The sequence below is a fragment of the Lethenteron reissneri genome, chromosome 24, assembly GCF_015708825.2.
Source record: "Lethenteron reissneri isolate LAM-NWPU_2019-01 chromosome 24, ASM1570882v1, whole genome shotgun sequence".
Classification (NCBI taxonomy): domain Eukaryota; kingdom Metazoa; phylum Chordata; class Hyperoartia; order Petromyzontiformes; family Petromyzontidae; genus Lethenteron; species Lethenteron reissneri.
In genome coordinates, this window is record NC_083802.1 from 19,798,728 (window position 1) to 19,816,225 (window position 17,498).

The 17,498-nt window shown below is 57.6% G+C and overlaps 1 protein-coding gene across 2 annotated transcripts in view; it reads left to right on the plus strand.

Moving 5' to 3' along the window:
• PCSK5 (proprotein convertase subtilisin/kexin type 5) overlaps positions 1 to 8,966 on the plus strand; it is a 42,450-nt gene extending 33,484 nt beyond the window's left edge. The window contains exons 13-22 of one of the 2 annotated variants that reach the window (XM_061558627.1): positions 924 to 1,112; positions 1,812 to 1,951; positions 2,184 to 2,375; positions 3,315 to 3,420; positions 3,655 to 3,854; positions 4,037 to 4,124; positions 4,706 to 4,809; positions 6,627 to 6,756; positions 6,996 to 7,111; positions 7,219 to 8,966. In XM_061558627.1, coding sequence (XP_061414611.1) covers positions 924 to 1,112; positions 1,812 to 1,951; positions 2,184 to 2,375; positions 3,315 to 3,420; positions 3,655 to 3,854; positions 4,037 to 4,124; positions 4,706 to 4,809; positions 6,627 to 6,756; positions 6,996 to 7,111; positions 7,219 to 7,622 — 1,669 coding nt within the window. In that variant the 3' untranslated portion in view covers positions 7,623 to 8,966. The remainder of the gene's footprint in view (positions 1 to 923; positions 1,113 to 1,811; positions 1,952 to 2,183; positions 2,376 to 3,314; positions 3,421 to 3,654; positions 3,855 to 4,036; positions 4,125 to 4,705; positions 4,810 to 6,626; positions 6,757 to 6,995; positions 7,112 to 7,218) is intronic. The other variant, XM_061558628.1, reaches the window with a different exon arrangement.
• Positions 8,967 to 17,498: the final 8,532 nt, after the last annotated feature.

The window sequence follows — 17,498 nt, forward strand, 5'->3', positions numbered from 1 at the left end:
GCTTGGAATCGTCCTGGGGGGGGGGGGGGGGCATAGCCACGGCAGCCCACACCTGTGTCCGTCGTCTGTGACGTTGTACGAAGCCGCATGCACACGGACCAATCGGATTATGAGATGCACCCGCCCCGCCCCCCAACTTATGCTTTAACTTAACTTGCAGAGGGCGTGATGATAATCTTTGGCAGAAGGCCTCAAGGTTGCATTTTTTCAGTGTCCTGCATTGCGATGCTTGGCCAATAATTTTGTAAATAGAGACTTGCCTTTTGTTGGAGTGCCCGGAGAAAATCCGCCACGCAACGATTCACAGACTGCACGAGTCTGCGGTGCTGTCCCCTGGCAGTACAACAAATCTTGCAACAAAGGCAAAAAGAAAGCCGGCATAGCCCTAACAGACTGTAGGGGAAAGTGCTGTCAGCGAGCACCTACGACGGCCAGCACGGTACACGAGGAGTGGGTGGCGAGCACCACGCCGGACCGCCTTTGTCTCCCCGGTGGCGATGTTTACACACCGCACCAGGTACTCATTTGAAGCGGAGGCCCAGGACCGGTTAAGATAATCATTACTGGTGTTGGCGGTGAGCGGGAATCGAACTGGGGTCGTTGGGTTCGAAGCGCAGGGCACTAACCACTATACTATCGCTCCCCACTAATCTCACAGCACTCGCTCACATCCGCACGTGCTACCAAGCGCCAGATCGCAGGCGTTGTTCATCATGGCACCTTGTCGGTAGCGGGGGGGGGGGAGGTTGAGTTCTCCCCCACCCTTCCGCCACTGGCCCCGTGCCTGCCAGCTGCACCGACCGTGCGGTGAGCGGCGTGGCCGTGGTGCCGCGCCGCCAAGTCCGCCGCGGTTCGGCACCGATTGCCGCGCGTCGACGTGGCATGGCGCTTGACGCCGTGCGCGGTGCGGTTGCTTGCGGCAGGCTCATCCGATCGAGCCAGACCCTCACGGCCGTGCACCAGGCCACGGGCTGCGCCGACAACGCGGTGCAGCGCGTCGTCTTCCTGGAGCACGTGGTGGTGCGCGTCACCATCTCCCACCCGCGTCGCGGCGACCTCTCCATCTACCTCACGTCGCCCTCCGGCACCAAGTCCCAGCTGCTGGCCAAGAGGTGCTTCCTCAATGCGCGACGGTCTCTCTTGCGACGCGGGTTGCTTTTGCACCGATTTCTATTTGCTTCGCTGCTGTGGTTTTACTTTTTTGTCATTTGCTTTGGACCTTGTTGGTGACCCGGGTCACTCTATCCCCCTCGTTTGGTGAAACACAATCAAGTCGACGCGCTGTGGAGTTTGGGCTTCAGTGCGGAACGCCACCTGCCGTGAACTCCACTGCGTGCGCACGTGCTACACGACGCGGGAGCGTCTCTCCTCGCACGTCAATGTGATCGTTCCACTCGTTCCACTCGTTTACCCGGGAACGCCTCACTGAGTCTCAAGACTCTTCTTCAGGAGGGTCCTGTCAGGCTTTCACAGCTGGGGGGCGATGATTGCTGCGCATTTCCCAATTAAGCAATTTTGCGAGTAATTTTTCGATTTTGGCAAAGTTGGACCACGATGCCGGCACACTATGGTTTGCTCTCTTCGTACGATGCCACTTAACATCCACCGACAAGCAGACGTGCGGTGGTGTTCCGGCTCGTACACCCACAGCATTAACCGGGGTGGCCGCCGGATTGGGGCCATGAACTCTTGCAACGACGAGCGGCGAGCGCGCTGCCGCTGGTCGCGTCACGAGCGCGGCGGTGATGTCACTTCCACGTAGCAGAAAATTACCGCGGTCGTGGTGGTTGTGGTTGTTGTGTGGGAGCCAGGGCCTTTGACAACTCCCAGGAGGGCTTCAAGAACTGGGAGTTCATGACGTCGCACTGCTGGGGAGAGAGAGCGGCCGGCACGTGGACGCTGGAGATCCACGACAACCCCTCCAACTACTTCCGCAACCCCCGCGTGCTGGGTGAGCCTGCCGCCCGCAACCACTAAGGCCACGACCGCGACGACCGCGACGATGGCAACGACGGCCAGCATCGGTGACGAATGTCTGAATCTGTCGACGCAGTCCCAAATGAGCACCTGTGCGGTGTGTAATATCGGCACCGGCCTTCATAGGTGCCGCTCGCTGAAGGCACTCGCCCCGACGGCTTGTCAAGGCCACACGAGGGATCTCCGCCTCTGCGTGCGCGTGCCAGGCAAGCTGAAGGAGTGGTCCCTGATCCTGCACGGCACGGCGGAGCCCCCCTACACGTGGCAGGGCGGCGCGGGGGGCCCTGCAGGGAAGGTGGAGCGCGACCGCTCGCCCGAGCCGGCCAACCCCACGGAGCACGCGGCGACGGCGCACGAAGCCGAATACGAGGACTACTCGGAGGAGACCGAGTACAGTGGTGATGCCGCCCCTCCCCCCACCCCATGCTCCCCCACGAGCCGTGCCCCCACTCTGCATCACCATGGTCCAATAAGGGACAGGTGGCTCGGGTTAGCAGGACTTAGCCCCTGCAAATGTAGTCATTTAAGGAAAACCTCAACGTATGTGTCAATAGCACCGTGGCTTTGAAATTATTTTCAGACAATGGCCCGTCACAGCACAGTCAATATCTATAGCCTCCCTATTTATAAGCTATGATGAAGGGGCTATTGTCCCTTCATCATAGCTGCCCGTCACCATTTCGGACACGAATTCAAAATCAAGAAAAAATTATTTAAAACCGTAGTTCAGCCCCCGAAGGGCAATACTCGTCTCTGCGTGTCCTCTTCCATCTCCCGAACGTCCGCCAACATGAGTGGCGAGCGATATCCAACCCCGTTCTGGGCCACTCCTTGATCAGTTCAGCCTTAAATGAGTACCTCGTACCAGTGGCGTAGCTAGGATATTTTGTGCCCGGGGACGAACTATAAAATTGGCGCCCCCCCCCCCCCCCCCCCCGTTTAATCACATACCAAAATGTAATTAGATGACATGTAGGCTGTGTGTGGCGGGATATATAAACTTTTAGATTAAGGTGTAGATTTGTGCAGTAGTTTCAGGCTGCCGCGCCCGCCGCAATAAGTTATAATGTAACGTTGTAAGCCTCATTTTGGCGCCCCTTTACCTTGGCGCCCGGGGACATGTGTACCCCCCTGCCCCCCCCCTAGCTACGCCTCTGCCTCGTACCGTCTATAAAACATACGTCAACATGAGCATTTGGGTGTCGATCTGGCCACACTCCTGCCTTGTACGCTACGCTGGTAGTAATAGGCGCTCGCAAACAGCATTGGCGTGCGTGCCGGTGCTTATGTACGTGTGCGCGCGTGTGTGTGTGTGTGTGCGTGTGTGTGCGCGCAAGCAGGGCTGTGTCATGCGGAGTGCGACAGCCAGGGCTGTGACGGCCCGGGCGAGGACCAGTGCATGAGCTGCGCCCGCTGGAGCCTGCGGCTGCGTGGCGGCGGGAGGTGAGTCTCACGAGTTGCCACTGCTGCCCCCTCCCCCACGGCCACCTCGCACCCTCCGCTCGCCTCCTCGATGGTCGTGGGTCGTGGGCGGCGAGTCGTGCGCTGGGCCACGCCAGCGTCTCGCGGTGTCTCCCGGCTCGTGCGTCGCGCGCTGGCAACGCCTTGTTGTTTCTGAGCGCCCGCTCGTGTCCCCCTCCCCACCCCGTCTGTGCCGCCCGTCCCCGGCGCGCGCAGGAAGTGCCTGTCGGAGTGCCCGGTCGGCTTCTTCGGCGACGGCGACACGCGGCGGTGCCGGCGGTGCGCGCGCGAGTGCCGGGCGTGCTCCGGCGCCGGCATCGAGCGCTGCTCCGAGTGCCGCACCGGATACTTCCGGCAGGAGGGGCCGGGCCCGCAGTGCGTGGCCGCCTGCAGCGACGGATTCTACCTGGACACAGGTGCGTGATGCCCATCGTCGTCGTCAGCCATGGTCCATCCACTGCTGGACGAAGGTCTCCCCAAGCCGCCACCGCTCCCACCTCCTCTCACGACACCTTCCTCGCAAGGATCTTGCGGCATTTGAAACAATGGCTGTGGTTTTTCAACCCCCCTCCCTCCCCCCCGCCCCCACCCCTTGCAGCGGCAATGATGTGCCGGCGGTGCACCGAGAGCTGCGAGCGCTGCGTGGGGGCGGCCGAGCGCTGCACGATGTGCCGCAACGGGCTCAGGTGAGCGAAGGCGACGTCGTGCGGGGGGGGGGGGGTCGTGTAGCCGAGATTAAATCGGTACGTATTGGTGCGTGTGTACCCGCACGATGTGCGTGTGTGTGTCGGCCTTAGTAGGCCGCTCGCATACACCACTTGCGTTTGTGTAACTTGTCACCGGATGAATCGCTGCTGCCCAACAACGATGGCAGCCTTTGTCTCTCTGTCGCGTGCGAGCTCTTCCACCGCAAGCCCTGCGTGTTCAATTTGACAAAGCGTCCGTCCACTCTGGCAGCCACTGCCCGTGACGTTCGCCTGCCGCTCTCGTCTCCGTTGCAAGGCGGTGCTCGTAACGAGCACGGTCACGGGCGCTGCCTGGCGCTGGTGTCACCCTGATCGTTCACAGCTCCTCATTGCTTCATTTGGACTCTCCCCGCGATCTGACGTGGGCGAGGAGGAGGAGGATTGACGCCGGTGAAGTTCGTAGATTCGGCCCCTGGCCCCGCGCTCGCTCAGCTTCGGATGCATCCAGCTCGCCGTCACGTAACACCCGTGGTTTTGTCACCGCACCCCTCCCATCCCCCCATCGTACCGTGTCCTCGCAGCCTCCACGGCTCCATGTGTGTGCCCAAGTGCCAGGAGAGGACCTACTTCAACCTGCAGGAGACGCGCTGCGAGCCCTGCCACCCGTCGTGCAACACCTGCGCAAGTAGGGCCCGCACCGACGCCTTCCACCGGCGACCTTGCGCTTCATGTCAGCCGCAACGATTAGCTGATCAGAACCTGGTTCCTGGAATTATTTCGGCGTGCCAGATCCACCTCGCCTCATTCTGTACCTCGTTGTACCCTACATTCTGGTCAACCTCACAGGATTGTCGGATTTTCTGGTACAGTAATGCAGGATTGTAAACGATAGCGGGTAGTGCCTTGCGCCCATAGACCCTTACCTTGAAGCCAGCCTGGAAGTGTTCCGCAAAGTCTCGAGTGAGAAACAAACCCGCGCCTCCGGCTCATCAAGGCCGAACCTTTTTGGTCACGAATGTACAAAACGGTACAGATGGAATCGTACAATTTGGAATTATACAGCTTCTCAATACAACTGCATCTAAGATGCTGTACAAAAACAAGCATGGCATGGCAATCATGTGTATGGTTTTATATATATAACAAAAAATATTGTCGTAAATGTATGCTAGAGAAAAGGCAATCGGTCATAAGCAAAAAAGAAGTGTCATTTCTTAAACCTGGACCTGACCAGGGGCGGGGAATCGACAGCATTGGTGGCTAGGGGCAGAGAGTTACATACTTTTTTGGGGAGCAGCAGCAGGGAAGGAAGAGCAAATGTAGTGATTTTCCATCTCTTTCTCTGACCACCTCGTCCCGTGCTGGTCTCACGCAGCCACTAATCAATCTCACGCCACCTGCCGGCCAAGGTCACGCGCTACGCCATCTCGCATTCGAGAGGTCTGCACCCCCCCCCCCCCCTGCTAAGCGGATACTTGACCTTTGACCCAACAATTATGTGAATCATTATTTTACACTCCTCACGCGGGATAGAGCGAAAGGAGGGTCCAAGACAACAATGTTGATGGCTCTTTCCTCTCTGGATTCCTTGCACCCACCAGCGATCCCTGGGCTCTCATTTCCACCTTTTGGAGGCCCCTGAAGCCAGAAAGCACTGCTTGGCTCCCTGCTAAAGCCTCCCCATGCATCCCTAAGAATGGTCAGGCCCTCGGCCTCCTCGTGACCCCGTGACCTCGTGACGCGATCTCTCCGCGTGCCAAGTGCGCTCCTTCATGCGCCGTGTGCGCTCGTGTGCACGTACTGGCACAGGTAGCGCAAATGATAATCATCTTTTGATTTAAAGCTTTCATGACTGCAGGGATTCATATTCTTGGTTCTTTCGGTAAAGTCACGTAGAAGGGAAACAATACAATAATACAAATATAAAACATTATTTTTTTTATTTTTTTTATTTTGTGACTTTACCGAAAGAACCAAGAATATGACAATCATTTGTCGATCAACCCGTTACACCTGGGTCTGTCCCCAGCCAGCGAGCATTCTACACTTCACGTGATGGCATCAGTGGACTTAGCCTGCCACAAGCGCCATGGTGAATTCACCAGCACTTAGTGGTGAATGGCGGCTGTTGTTCATGGGTGTGTGCATGCCTACGTGTGTGATGCATGTGAGTGTGCGTATGTACGCGTGGGGAGTGGTGGCGCAGTGGTTAGTGCACTGTGCTGCACACCCAAGTTAACATCAGTGGCAAATATCTGAAGCAGTTGTGGGCAGCCTGCCCTAGGCCGATGCAACCTTTAAAATAAGTACCTGGTGCAGTATGTCAGCATCAGCACGGGGGAGATTAAGATAACTGGGCTTGGTTCTGGCCACACACCCGCCAACCTATCCCCATCGACCTCATGTGCCGCACCGGTCCTTCATAGGCGCTCGCGGACAGCACTTGCCCCAGCAGTCTGTGTGTCTACACGGGGGGTCTTTGTATTTGTTTGTGGTCCCCAGCCGGGGGGGAGTACTCGTGCCTGAAGTGTGCGGCCGGCTACCTGAGGCAGGACGGGATCTGCGTGCCGGACTGCAGCCCCAGCTACTACCGCGAGGAGGTGGAGGAGGGCGCCGAGCCCAGCTGCGACAAGTACGAGCGCCCTGCGCAAGCAGGCACCCTGCGCACAATGGCACCAGCAGCACGCAGACACCCGCCGCACACACACGCACTCCCTACGTAAATGCGCCATACACGTAACCCATGCACACAGCCACCCTGTCTACACATTGCCATCCTGCATGTAGGCCGCATTTAGAACCACCCCGAACGTGCTGCACCCCGTACGCAACGCAGAGCACGAGTTCTGTGGGACGTGTGCCCGCCTGCAGGTGCGAGGTGAGCTGCGTGACGTGCAGCGGACCCACGGATCGCAGCTGCACCAGCTGCAGCGAGGGCCAGAGCCTGGAGGCCGGGGCGTGCGTGGCCGTGTACACCTGCCGCGACTGTACGAGCACCACGCCGACAGCGCACCTCGCGCACCGCCTCGCGCACCCCCAGCCCGTCGCGCACGCACGCCCTAATCTCTCCCCCGCCCGCCCCCGTTGTGCGCAGCGAGCGGAGAGACGGTGAACACCAGCTTCTGCTACCTGGTCAAGGTGAACAACCTCTGCAGCAGGAAGGTCCTTGCAGCAGCTCTGCTGCAGGACCTGCTCCAACCTCGGCTAAGTCAAGCGGCCCTGCTGCCCGCCGTCGTCCCTTGGCCCACCGTCGCTCGCCGGCTCCACCCTCGGCCACCTCCACCGGTCGTCGCGGGGCCCGGTCCGGCGTGGGGCGTCCCACTTCCCCCGAGGGTCGAGGGACGTCTCCTCGGATTGTCCGTGGTCTCGTCGAGGCTTTCCCCTGGTTTCCCCGGGGCCTCGTGGGCGGCGGCGGTTTTGTGGGGGCGCGGGGAGGTGACAGGGCCTGCTCTTCCGGCCAGGTTTCACTTCCCGGAGAATTTTCCTCTCGGCCCTTAATGGCCAAACTTTACTAAACAACAAAAAACAACACGAGGAAATGTTTTGAACGGGGTGGAAATAAATGGCAAAAGAAATATCGGCAACAGCAGCCACGACGGAGCGAGTCGTTAAGGGGTGACGGCCCAGTGGCTCGTTTCTTTCCTTTGCTCAGGTGAGCGCCTCGGAGGGGCCGCTGGGTTGGAGCAGGCAGCGGCACCGGCTGGAGGAGGCCGTTCCGGTGCCGCCGTCGAGCCTGGCCTCTGGCTGGGCCGGGAGCCCTGCCCAGCGCCACGCTGCCCCGTCCCGGCGCCCAGGTGCACGGCGTTCAGGGGTCGGCGGCGGCGGTGGCAGCGCGCAAAATCGCAATTCCATCGCTCAGGGGCGGCTCTGCTCTCAAATGCGCCAGCTCTCTAATCACGATGATGATGATGATACGTGATAATAACCAGGGCTTGATTCAAGCTGGAGCTGTGTCCAGAGCTGAGCTCTGGGAAATACCCCACGAGAGATAGAGCCCTCTTTATAATGACGATTAGAGCAAAATTTTGGGAGGGGTGTTGGGCGGGGAAAATTCAATTGATGAGGCGGTCATACATTGCGCTGTTGCTCTAACCAGGTTTCACCGAAGCGCCATATACATACTTTGTTCTATAAATCACGAGGTCATAAGTAATCTAGAGCTAGCTGTGATTTACTCAGAAAATAAATCTATATATATAAATATGTATTGTATATATTTTTTTCTGTAGTGTCCTACAGAGAGCGAGCGAGAGGTGCTCTTCACTGCATTCCGCTTGTGCCGTCGCTCTGTGGAGCGTGGTTCTGGGGGTGGGGGGTGGTCGATGTGAAGAGGGGGGTAGGTGGGTGGGTCGCGGAGGGGCCGCCCGCGCGATGACCTTTCCCCGACCCCCTTTCCTCCCACCGGTCTCCATTCAAATCCGATCGGCACCTCGTGCCCCCACCCCTCGTCTCACGGCAATCAAAGCCACGGTTCGACTCGCGACTCGGTGTGGCGGGCGGGGGGGTCCCGCTTACCGTGCAGCCAATTAACTTATTAAAGTGACGTCAGCTGCACGCGGCAGGGCACAACCAAGTGGCGGACTGCGACGTCCTCGTGTTAGGGGTTCCGCTCTGCTGTATTATTTTGGGAGCGTTCACTTCGCGAGAGATTAATGCCAAGTACGACGACCAGATTCCATTTTTAATTATAGCCTTTTTTGTTTATTATTATTTTACATGTCCGTGGTGTTTGTATAGAAAATGTTATTATTGTTATTATTGTATTGTAGGTGAATATTAGACGATGTATTAATTAGGCTATTTCACACGAAACTCAAATAAATGAATAAGGTGGTGACTCGACGTCGCTGTGTCACGCGCGGAGCAGAGGAGTACGTGGATCAGAGGTGGGGAGTGCGTGGGTCAGGGGTGGGGTGTGCGTGGGGCAGAGGTGGGTGTGCGTGGGTCAGGGGTGGGGAGTGCGTAGGTCAGGGGTGGGGTGTGCGTGGGTCAGGGGTGGGGAGTGCGTGGGGCAGGGGTAGAGGGTGCGTGGGTCAGGGGTGGGGAGTGCGTGGGTCAGGGGTGGGGAGTGCGTGGGGCAGGGGTGGGGTGTGCGTGGGTCAGGGGTGGGGTGTGCGTGGGGCAGGGGTGGGGAGTGCGTGGGGCAGAGGTGAGGAGTGCGTGGGTCAGGGGTGGGGAGTGCGTGGCAGTGGGGCAGAGGTGGGGAGTGCGTGGGTCAGGGGTGGGGAGTGCGTGGGGCAGAGGTGGGGAGTGCGTGGGTCAGGGGTGGGGAGTGCGTGGGGCAGGGATGGGTGTGCGTGGGTCAGGGGTGGGGAGTGCGTGGGTCAGGGGTGGGGAGTGCGTGGGTCATAGGGTGGGGAGTGCGTGGGGCAGGGGTGGGTATGCGTGGGTCAGAGGTAGAGTGTGCGTGGGTCAGGGGTGGGGTGTGCGTGGGGCAGGGGTGGGGTGTGCGTGGGGCAGGGGTGATGATTGGGGACGTTGATGATGGTGCTGGACCCCTATGGAGGGGTTCTGTCCCCCACTGGTGTCACGTGACGTGGCGTGCTCTGGGGTCGTGGAATTCACCCCGCGGTGGAGAGGGGCGGGGGACGCGGGGGCTCTGTGACGTCAGAGCGTCGGGGGTGTGAGAAGAGTGTGCCGGCCTAAATAGGTGCTCGCTAACAACATTTGCCGCAACCGTCTGTTCAGGATTGTAGGGATGGGGGCGTTGTATTGCATGGGAGGATGAGTGTACACCCATGGACGTGTGAAACCATTTATGTGTGCGAGTGTGTGTATGGGAATGTGTGGACATGTGGAGGTGCTGGCCATCCACCCCCTCGTGTAGCGGTTCCGGCCTTATCTCGATCCTCACTAACAGAACTTGGCTCAACAGTCTCTTGAAAGGCAACACTGGAGGGGAGGGGTCTTTGTGTACGCGTGGGTGCGTGCACGTATGAGTGTGTGAGTGCCCGCGTGTGGACAAGTGAGCGTGTTCACGTTGTGGCGATGGGAGGGGTCGCATTGGCTCTTGCGAGGAGGAGGAGGGGGGGGGGTCTCGGCCACTGTAACAAACAAAACGCGACGCCGCGCACAGAGCGAGACGCACAGAGCGGGCTTTGTGCGACCGGGACACCCCTCCGTCTCCTCCTCCTCCCTCTCGCCTCTGCTCCCCCTGCTCCCCCCGAGTCCCTTGGCCCTCCTTTTCTCCTCTCCATCCCTCTCCTCCATCTCCTCCCTCTCTCTCCCATCTCCTCCGCCTCCTCCTCTCATCTATCCACCCTCTCTTCCCCCATCTCACTCTCATCCGTTGCATCCCACTTCTCCATCTCCCATGCGTCTCCCTCGCCCCTTCTACATCTCCCTTCTCTCTTCTCATCCCTCACTCGTCTCCCCTCTCATCCTTCTCTCCATCATGCGTCATCCATCCTCCACCTTCTCTCCTATTCCGAACAACCGCTCACTCTGTTCGGAACACAAGCACCTGGATCGAGTCTCGAGTGGGGGAGCAAGTGGAGAGGAGCAGGAACGCGGTTCCCATCCCATAGATCGTGCCAACGAATACACTCTGCTCTGAAGAAGGGCCATTGCCCGAAACGTCGCCTCGTATATGACGATCTCGTTGAGGGGGCAGTGCTGTTGAGATGCGTTGTGCGTCGCCACGTGCCTGGCTCGCGCTGCACGTCGGATCGTCTGCTGCCTCTTGACGCAGAGGCGACGCGACGTTTTGGGGCTCCACCCGAGTCTCGCGTGACCCCCGTGTGTGCGAGTCGGCGTTCACCACAAGTCGATGTTCACCACGAGTCGATGTTCACCACGAGTCGGTGTTCACCACGAGTCGACGTACACCACGAGTCGGTGTTCACCACGAGTCGATGTTCACCACGAGTCGATGTGCACCACGAGTCGATGTTCACCACGAGTCGGTGTTCACCACGAGTCGACGTGCACCACGAGTCGGTGTTCACCACGAGTCGATGTTCACCACGAGTCGATGTGCACCACGAGTCGATGTGCACCACGAGTCGATGTGCACGACGAGTCGATGTGCACCACGAGTCGATGTTCACCACGAGTCGATGTTCACCACGAGTCGATGTGCACCACGAGTCGATGTGCACCACGAGTCGATGTACACCACGAGTTGATGTGCACCACGAGTCGATGTGCACCACGAGTCGATGTTCACCACGAGTCGATGTGCACCACGAGTCGATGTTCACCACGAGTCGATGTACACCACGAGTCGATGTACACCACGAGTCGATGTTCACCACGAGTCGATGTGCACCACGAGTCGATGTGCACCACGAGTCGATGTGCACCACGAGTCGATGTTCACCACGAGTCGATGTTCACCACGAGTCGATGTGCACCACGAGTCGATGTTCACCACGAGTCGATGTTCACCACGAGTCGATGTGCACCACGAGTCGATGTGCACCACGAGTCGATGTTCACCACGAGTCGATGTGCACCACGAGTCGATGTTCACCACGAGTCGATGTTCACCACGAGTTGATGTGCACAGCGAGCGCCCAGACGGAGCGGTGACCCCCTCCAGGTATCAATGGGTCCTTTAAGCAGCTGGCACTCCCCACCCACGGCAACCTGGAGACGAACCATGCACTTAACGTCACACTCGGATTTAAACCAAGCGCGTGACTTCCCATCCGCGTGATGTGTCGCGAAGCGACGATGCTGCCCTGGACTTGTTTTATGTTTAGGGCTTCTTTTCAGGAGGATCCTGCGTGACTCGCTTTGCACAAATCCCCTAAACGGAGCCGCGTCGTCGTCACCTGGGGGGTTCCATGCCAGGTGCGGGTCTCCATCGGCCATCGGGGCTACACCGTGGGGTTGAGGGTTAGACTCCAGGCGCGAAATGCCAATGTCGACGTCTGATAGCAACGACGAGAGGGCTTCAGGAGAGAGGGTTCGTGGGGGTTGTGCGGCGACTCCTTTGTTGAAGAAGCACAGACTACATAGAGGTGGCTGTATGGTCCATAGTTGGGCTATACGGGGTAGAACGCGTTGGGCAGGTGATGAGAGGATGGGGGAAGCAGGGAAGGAAGACGATTTACGCCTACAACGGCGCAGCTGATTTCCTCTGCCACTCTCAGAGAGACGCCTTGATTTAACCACACGCAGGCCCAGAGGCTTGCTGTCGCAATGCAATAGCGGTACTACTCCAGCGATGACTGATTCTCGCTGAATGGAGGAGGTTTCACCGAGTCTCGGGATGAGAGGCTATAAACACTCAACAAGCTGCTGACACAGGATCGCTGGGTCTCCTACTATAACCCTGGAGATGTGGAGGGAGGGAGAGGGTCCACTGAACTTTGACCTCTTGAAAACAAACCCGCACCCCTTGACCCTAGCCCGACACGCGTCCTAATCCAAGGCGCCATCCTGGGGTCTCTGGAATGGATTCACAATCGGGAAGGATTCCAATTTGTCGAAGCTGTCCCAGCGTGGTCGCGCCGGCAATGTAACTCGCACTGCGAGCCGCCCGCGTTCACCGTGGAACACACGACGCTCGCTCATCGCCAGTCGCTGTGGAGCGTCGCGAGCGAGTGGACGCCACGCGAAGCGCCTCCTCCCCGCGCGCTGTGCGCCTCGACTCGCGCCTCGTCAGCCACGCGGCTCTCTGCGGTCACATCGGCGCGAGCCGGGCTTGTTCAGAGCGATGCTGGCGAACTGGCAGATGTTTATGGGCAATGAACCATCCCTGTGAGATTATGGCTGGTAGTTCGTCGCAAGAGTACCCGATACACGTGTGTGTGCTGTGTGGGTACTGTGTGTGTGCTGTGTGGGTACTGTGTGTGTGCTGTATGGGTACTGTGTGTGTGCTGTGTGGGTACTGTGTGTGTGCTGTGTGGGTACTGTGCGTGTGCTGTGTGGGTACTGTTGTGTGTGCTGTGTGGGTACTGTGTGTGTGCTGTGTGGGTACTGTGTGTGTGCTGTGTGGGTACTGTGTGTGTGCTGTGTGGGTACTGTGTGTGTGCTGTGTGGGTATTGTGTGTGTGTGTGCTGTGTGGGTACTGTGTGTTTGCTGTGTGGGTACTGTGCGTGTGCTGTGTGGGTACTGTGTGTGTGTGCTGTGTGGGTACTGTGTGTGTGCTGTGTGGGTACTGTGTGTGTGTGTGCTGTGTGGGTACTGTGTGTGCTGTGTGGGTACTGTGCGTGTGCTGTGTGGGTACTGTGCGTGTGCTGTGTGGGTACTGTGTGTGTGCTGTGTGGGTACTGTGTGTGTGCTGTGTGGGTACTGTGTGTGTGTGTGCTGTGTGGGTACTGTGCGTGTGCTGTGTGGGTACTTGTATGTGCTGTGTGGGTACTGTGTGTGTGCTGTGTGGGTACTGTGTGTGTGTGTGCTGTGTGGGTACTGTGTGTGTGTGTGCTGTGTGGGTACTGTGTGTGTGTGTGCTGTGTGGGTACTGTGTGTGTGCTGTGTGGGTTACTGTGTATGCGGTGCGTGTACTGCCTGTGCTGCGGGTTTTTGAGATGCTGCGAGTGGCTATGAGTCAGTGTCTGCTCACGGAGGTGTGGGTTTCATTCAGGCTGCTGCATTCCTGGGCTGACGGGAACCCAGGCTGAGGTTTAAACACAGACACAACACACACACACAGTTTACACACACACAACACACACACAGTTTACACACACACAGTTTACACACACACACACAGTTTACACACACACAACACACATACAGTTTACACACACACGTCAAGCTAACACACACACACAGTTTACACACACACAGTTTACACACACACAGTTCACACACACAACACACCCACACAGTTCACACACACACACAGTTCACACACACACACAGTTTACACACACACACAGTTCACACACACACACACAGTTCACACACACACACAGTTCACACACACACACACAGTTCACACACACACACAGTTCACACATACAGTTTACACACACACGTCAAGCTAACACACACACGACAGGCACATTAAACACCCCAACAACAGACAATGCACACACAGGAACACAATACCCGTAACACATCCGCATACTCTCAACATGCACACCGACACATTAACACAACAACAACAACGACCGCCGATCGCCACTAAGTGCTGGCGGTGACATCATCGCGGCTCTTGTGCCAGGCTACGTGCACACACACGCAGCGAATCCCGTTAGTCAGTGGCACGCATCCCCTGCGGGCGCGAGACGTGGCCAGACTTAGTTTTTTATTAGAAAGTAAATCATCGAACACACACATTCAGCACGGGCACCAAAGCACAGCAACTTTGTTTCATCAACACCTATGTATCTGTTTACACCGTACACAGTTTTTAACGAGTGTGAAAACCACAGGGGTGGCGAGGCTGCGGTGAAGATGACGAGGAATCCGCGCACTGATCCAGGCGGGGCGAGTCGCCCCTGGGGCTGCGTGGCGGCTGCGACGCGCCTCGAGTCCCGGAGACATTCCGACTCCCACTCGCATCATCACCGCCGCCGCATTCCGCCTCTCACGCAGTTCCCTTCACACGGACAAAGAGCAACATCCCCTACATCGCCTTCGCAGACTGTTGGGGCAAGTTAGCGGGCGGCACCTGTGAAGATCGGAACCAGCGGCGCATGATGGGGTGTGTGGCCAACACCACACCCAGCCGTCTTTGTCTCACCAGTGCTGATGTGTGCACACCGCACCGGGTACTCGATTGAGGCTGAGTCGACCTTGGAAGAGTCCCAAGACCCCCTCCAGCACCCCCCCCCCCCCCATTGCATCTCCCCCATCTCTCTCACAACCCCCTCCAGCCACCCTCAATCTTCCACCCCCTCCTCCTCCGTTCTCTCTCCACCCTCCCCGTGCCCATCACCGCGTGCCCCCCCCCCCCACGCCGTGCCCGTGCGCTCCCTCGCCGAGGTGAGGAGCGAGGGGGGGGGCTGCAGCCCGCTGATCCCTCGCGATGTGGAATGTTGCCTGCCAGACCGTGAGGTTCGCTTACAAAGCATTCCCCCCGGGGCTCCAGCTCGCTCACCTACAGTGCGTGTACGTGTGTGTGTGTACGTGTGTATGTGTACGTATGTGCGTGTGTGTACGTGTGTACGTGTGTGTACGTGTGTGTACATGTGTGTGCGCGTGTGTGTGTGTAGGTCGACTCGACCTCAAATGAGTACCTGCTGACATGCGTAAACGTCGCAACTGGGGAGACAAAGGCGGCCGGGCTTGGTGCGAGCCACCCTGCCCTTCGTGTGCCGTGCCGGCCTTCATAGGTGCTACTCGCTAACAGCACTTGCCCCAACAGTCTGTTCAGGCTATCGGGGGATCTTTGTCTTTGTGTGTACGTGTGTGTCTACTAAGCTTTAAACGAGTAGCCAGAACGGTGTATGTAAACATCGACACTGGGGAGACAAAGGCGGCCGGGCGTGGGGCTGCTCTGTGACGGAATTAATAGGTGCTCGCTAACGGCACTTTACCCCAACAGTCTGTGAAAGTTATTCTTTGGTTCTTTCGGTTAAGTCACGTCTAAAGATAAAATAATAAATTAAATAATAGCATATTACGACGTTTCGATTGCAATACAATTAATCATCATCAGGCATAAAAGAAATAGCAACAAAAATCTAACTAGAAAACTATAGACAGACATACTATTATTTTATCTTTAGACGTGACTTAACCGAAAGAACCAAAGAATAATTCCTGCAGTCACGAAAGCTCCAAAATTAAGTCTGTGAAAGGTTAAACGGGAGTCTGTCCTCAGTGTTAGGCTGTGCCTGCACTTGCTGATGTTTATCGGCGTGCGTGCGTATATTGTTTGTGCGCGTAATGTGCACACGAGCAGCATTCCTCGGCACGTCTGGGGAGCTGCGGCTATCAGTGGCCCATCTGCCGGAGCCCTGGGCGCTGGCCCGGTCCCGTGATGCGGCTTCTCTGCTGCGACTGCTGCCGTCTCTGGCGCTGGGGGGAAGTTGGATCGCCACTGTTGGATCTCCTGTTGCTCGGGTGGTCTTTGCTGTTGTTGCCGCTGCGTCGACTGCTGATGTTGCTGTTCTTGCTGCGCTTCTCGTGTTATTTGCGTTTGTTATTCCTTCTGATGTGGCTACTGTTTAGGCCTGCTATTGACTGATGCTGTTGCTGCTGCTGCTATTGTTTCACTGCATTGTATTTCTGCATACGGTACAGCGCATACACGGTTACACACACGGGGTGGAGCGGTGGCGCAGTGGTTAGCGCACAGTGCTGGGTAACTGGCGCTGTGAGTCCGATTGCAGGTGACGACTAAGATCAGTGGCGAGTGACATCCCAACGGGTCCTGGGTGCCACCCCTCCCCCATCCCACAATCAACTCGCACCCACCAGCGTGGCGAAGTGTGGTCAAGCAGCCCCCTGACAACCGACACGACATGTGTAGTGGCCCCTGTCCCAGCACTGAGATTGGTGACGCGTTCTCGTGGATGGATGTGGTCCGCCGGGTCCTCTCTCCTTGGACGTTCCCCTCGCAACTCGAACGACGAGATGAGCCCAGTAACCGCCAGCATGCTGGGGCTCAGATCGGTGGTGAACTAAAATGTTGCTGCTCCTGCTGCTGCTGTTATTTCCGCTGTTGGAGCCTCCTCCGTCACCCCGAATTCCGCGCTAAACTCAGAGACCCCCCCCCCCTCTCTATTTTTATGACCCCGCTATTTAAAAAACACAGCTGGCCCCGCGAGATTTGTGGGGACAGCCACGATGGTGGTGGTGGTGGTGCAGCCTCGCGGGCAACCCCCCTGCCCCCACCAACAATGGGAGAGGTTTATGCGGGGAGGGGGGGGGGAGGTATTTTCCGGAGCTCAGTCCCGGATGAAATGAAGCCGTGCCGTGGAACTGACTCTTCGTTAAAACGAACTGAACACCATCGTCAATAAGCGTTGCGTCGCATTAAAGGACACGCATAATAGGCGACGTTTCGGGAAATGGCACATAAACTTGACTCGTAATACATTGCGTGTGCTGTTACCTGTGTGGTGTGTGTGTTACCTGTGTGGTGTTACCTGTGTAGTGTGTGGTGTTACCTGTGTGTGTTACCTGTGTGTGTTACCTGTGTAGTGTGTGGTGTTACCTGTGTGGTGTTACCTGTGTAGTGTGTGGTGTTACCTGTGTTGTGTTACCTGTGTGGTGTGTGGTGTTAGCTGTGTGTGTTACCTGTGTGTGTTACCTGTGTAGTGTGTGTGTTACCTGTGTGGTGTGTGTGTTACCTGCGTGGTGTTACCTGCGTGGTGTTACCTGTGTGGTGTTACCTGTGTGGTGTGTGTGTTACCTGTGTGTGGTGTTGCCTGTGGTGTTACCTGTGTGGTGTGTGTTACCTGTGTGGTGTGTGTGTTACCTGTGTGTGGTGTTGCCTGTGTGGTGTGTGTTACCTGTGTGGTGTG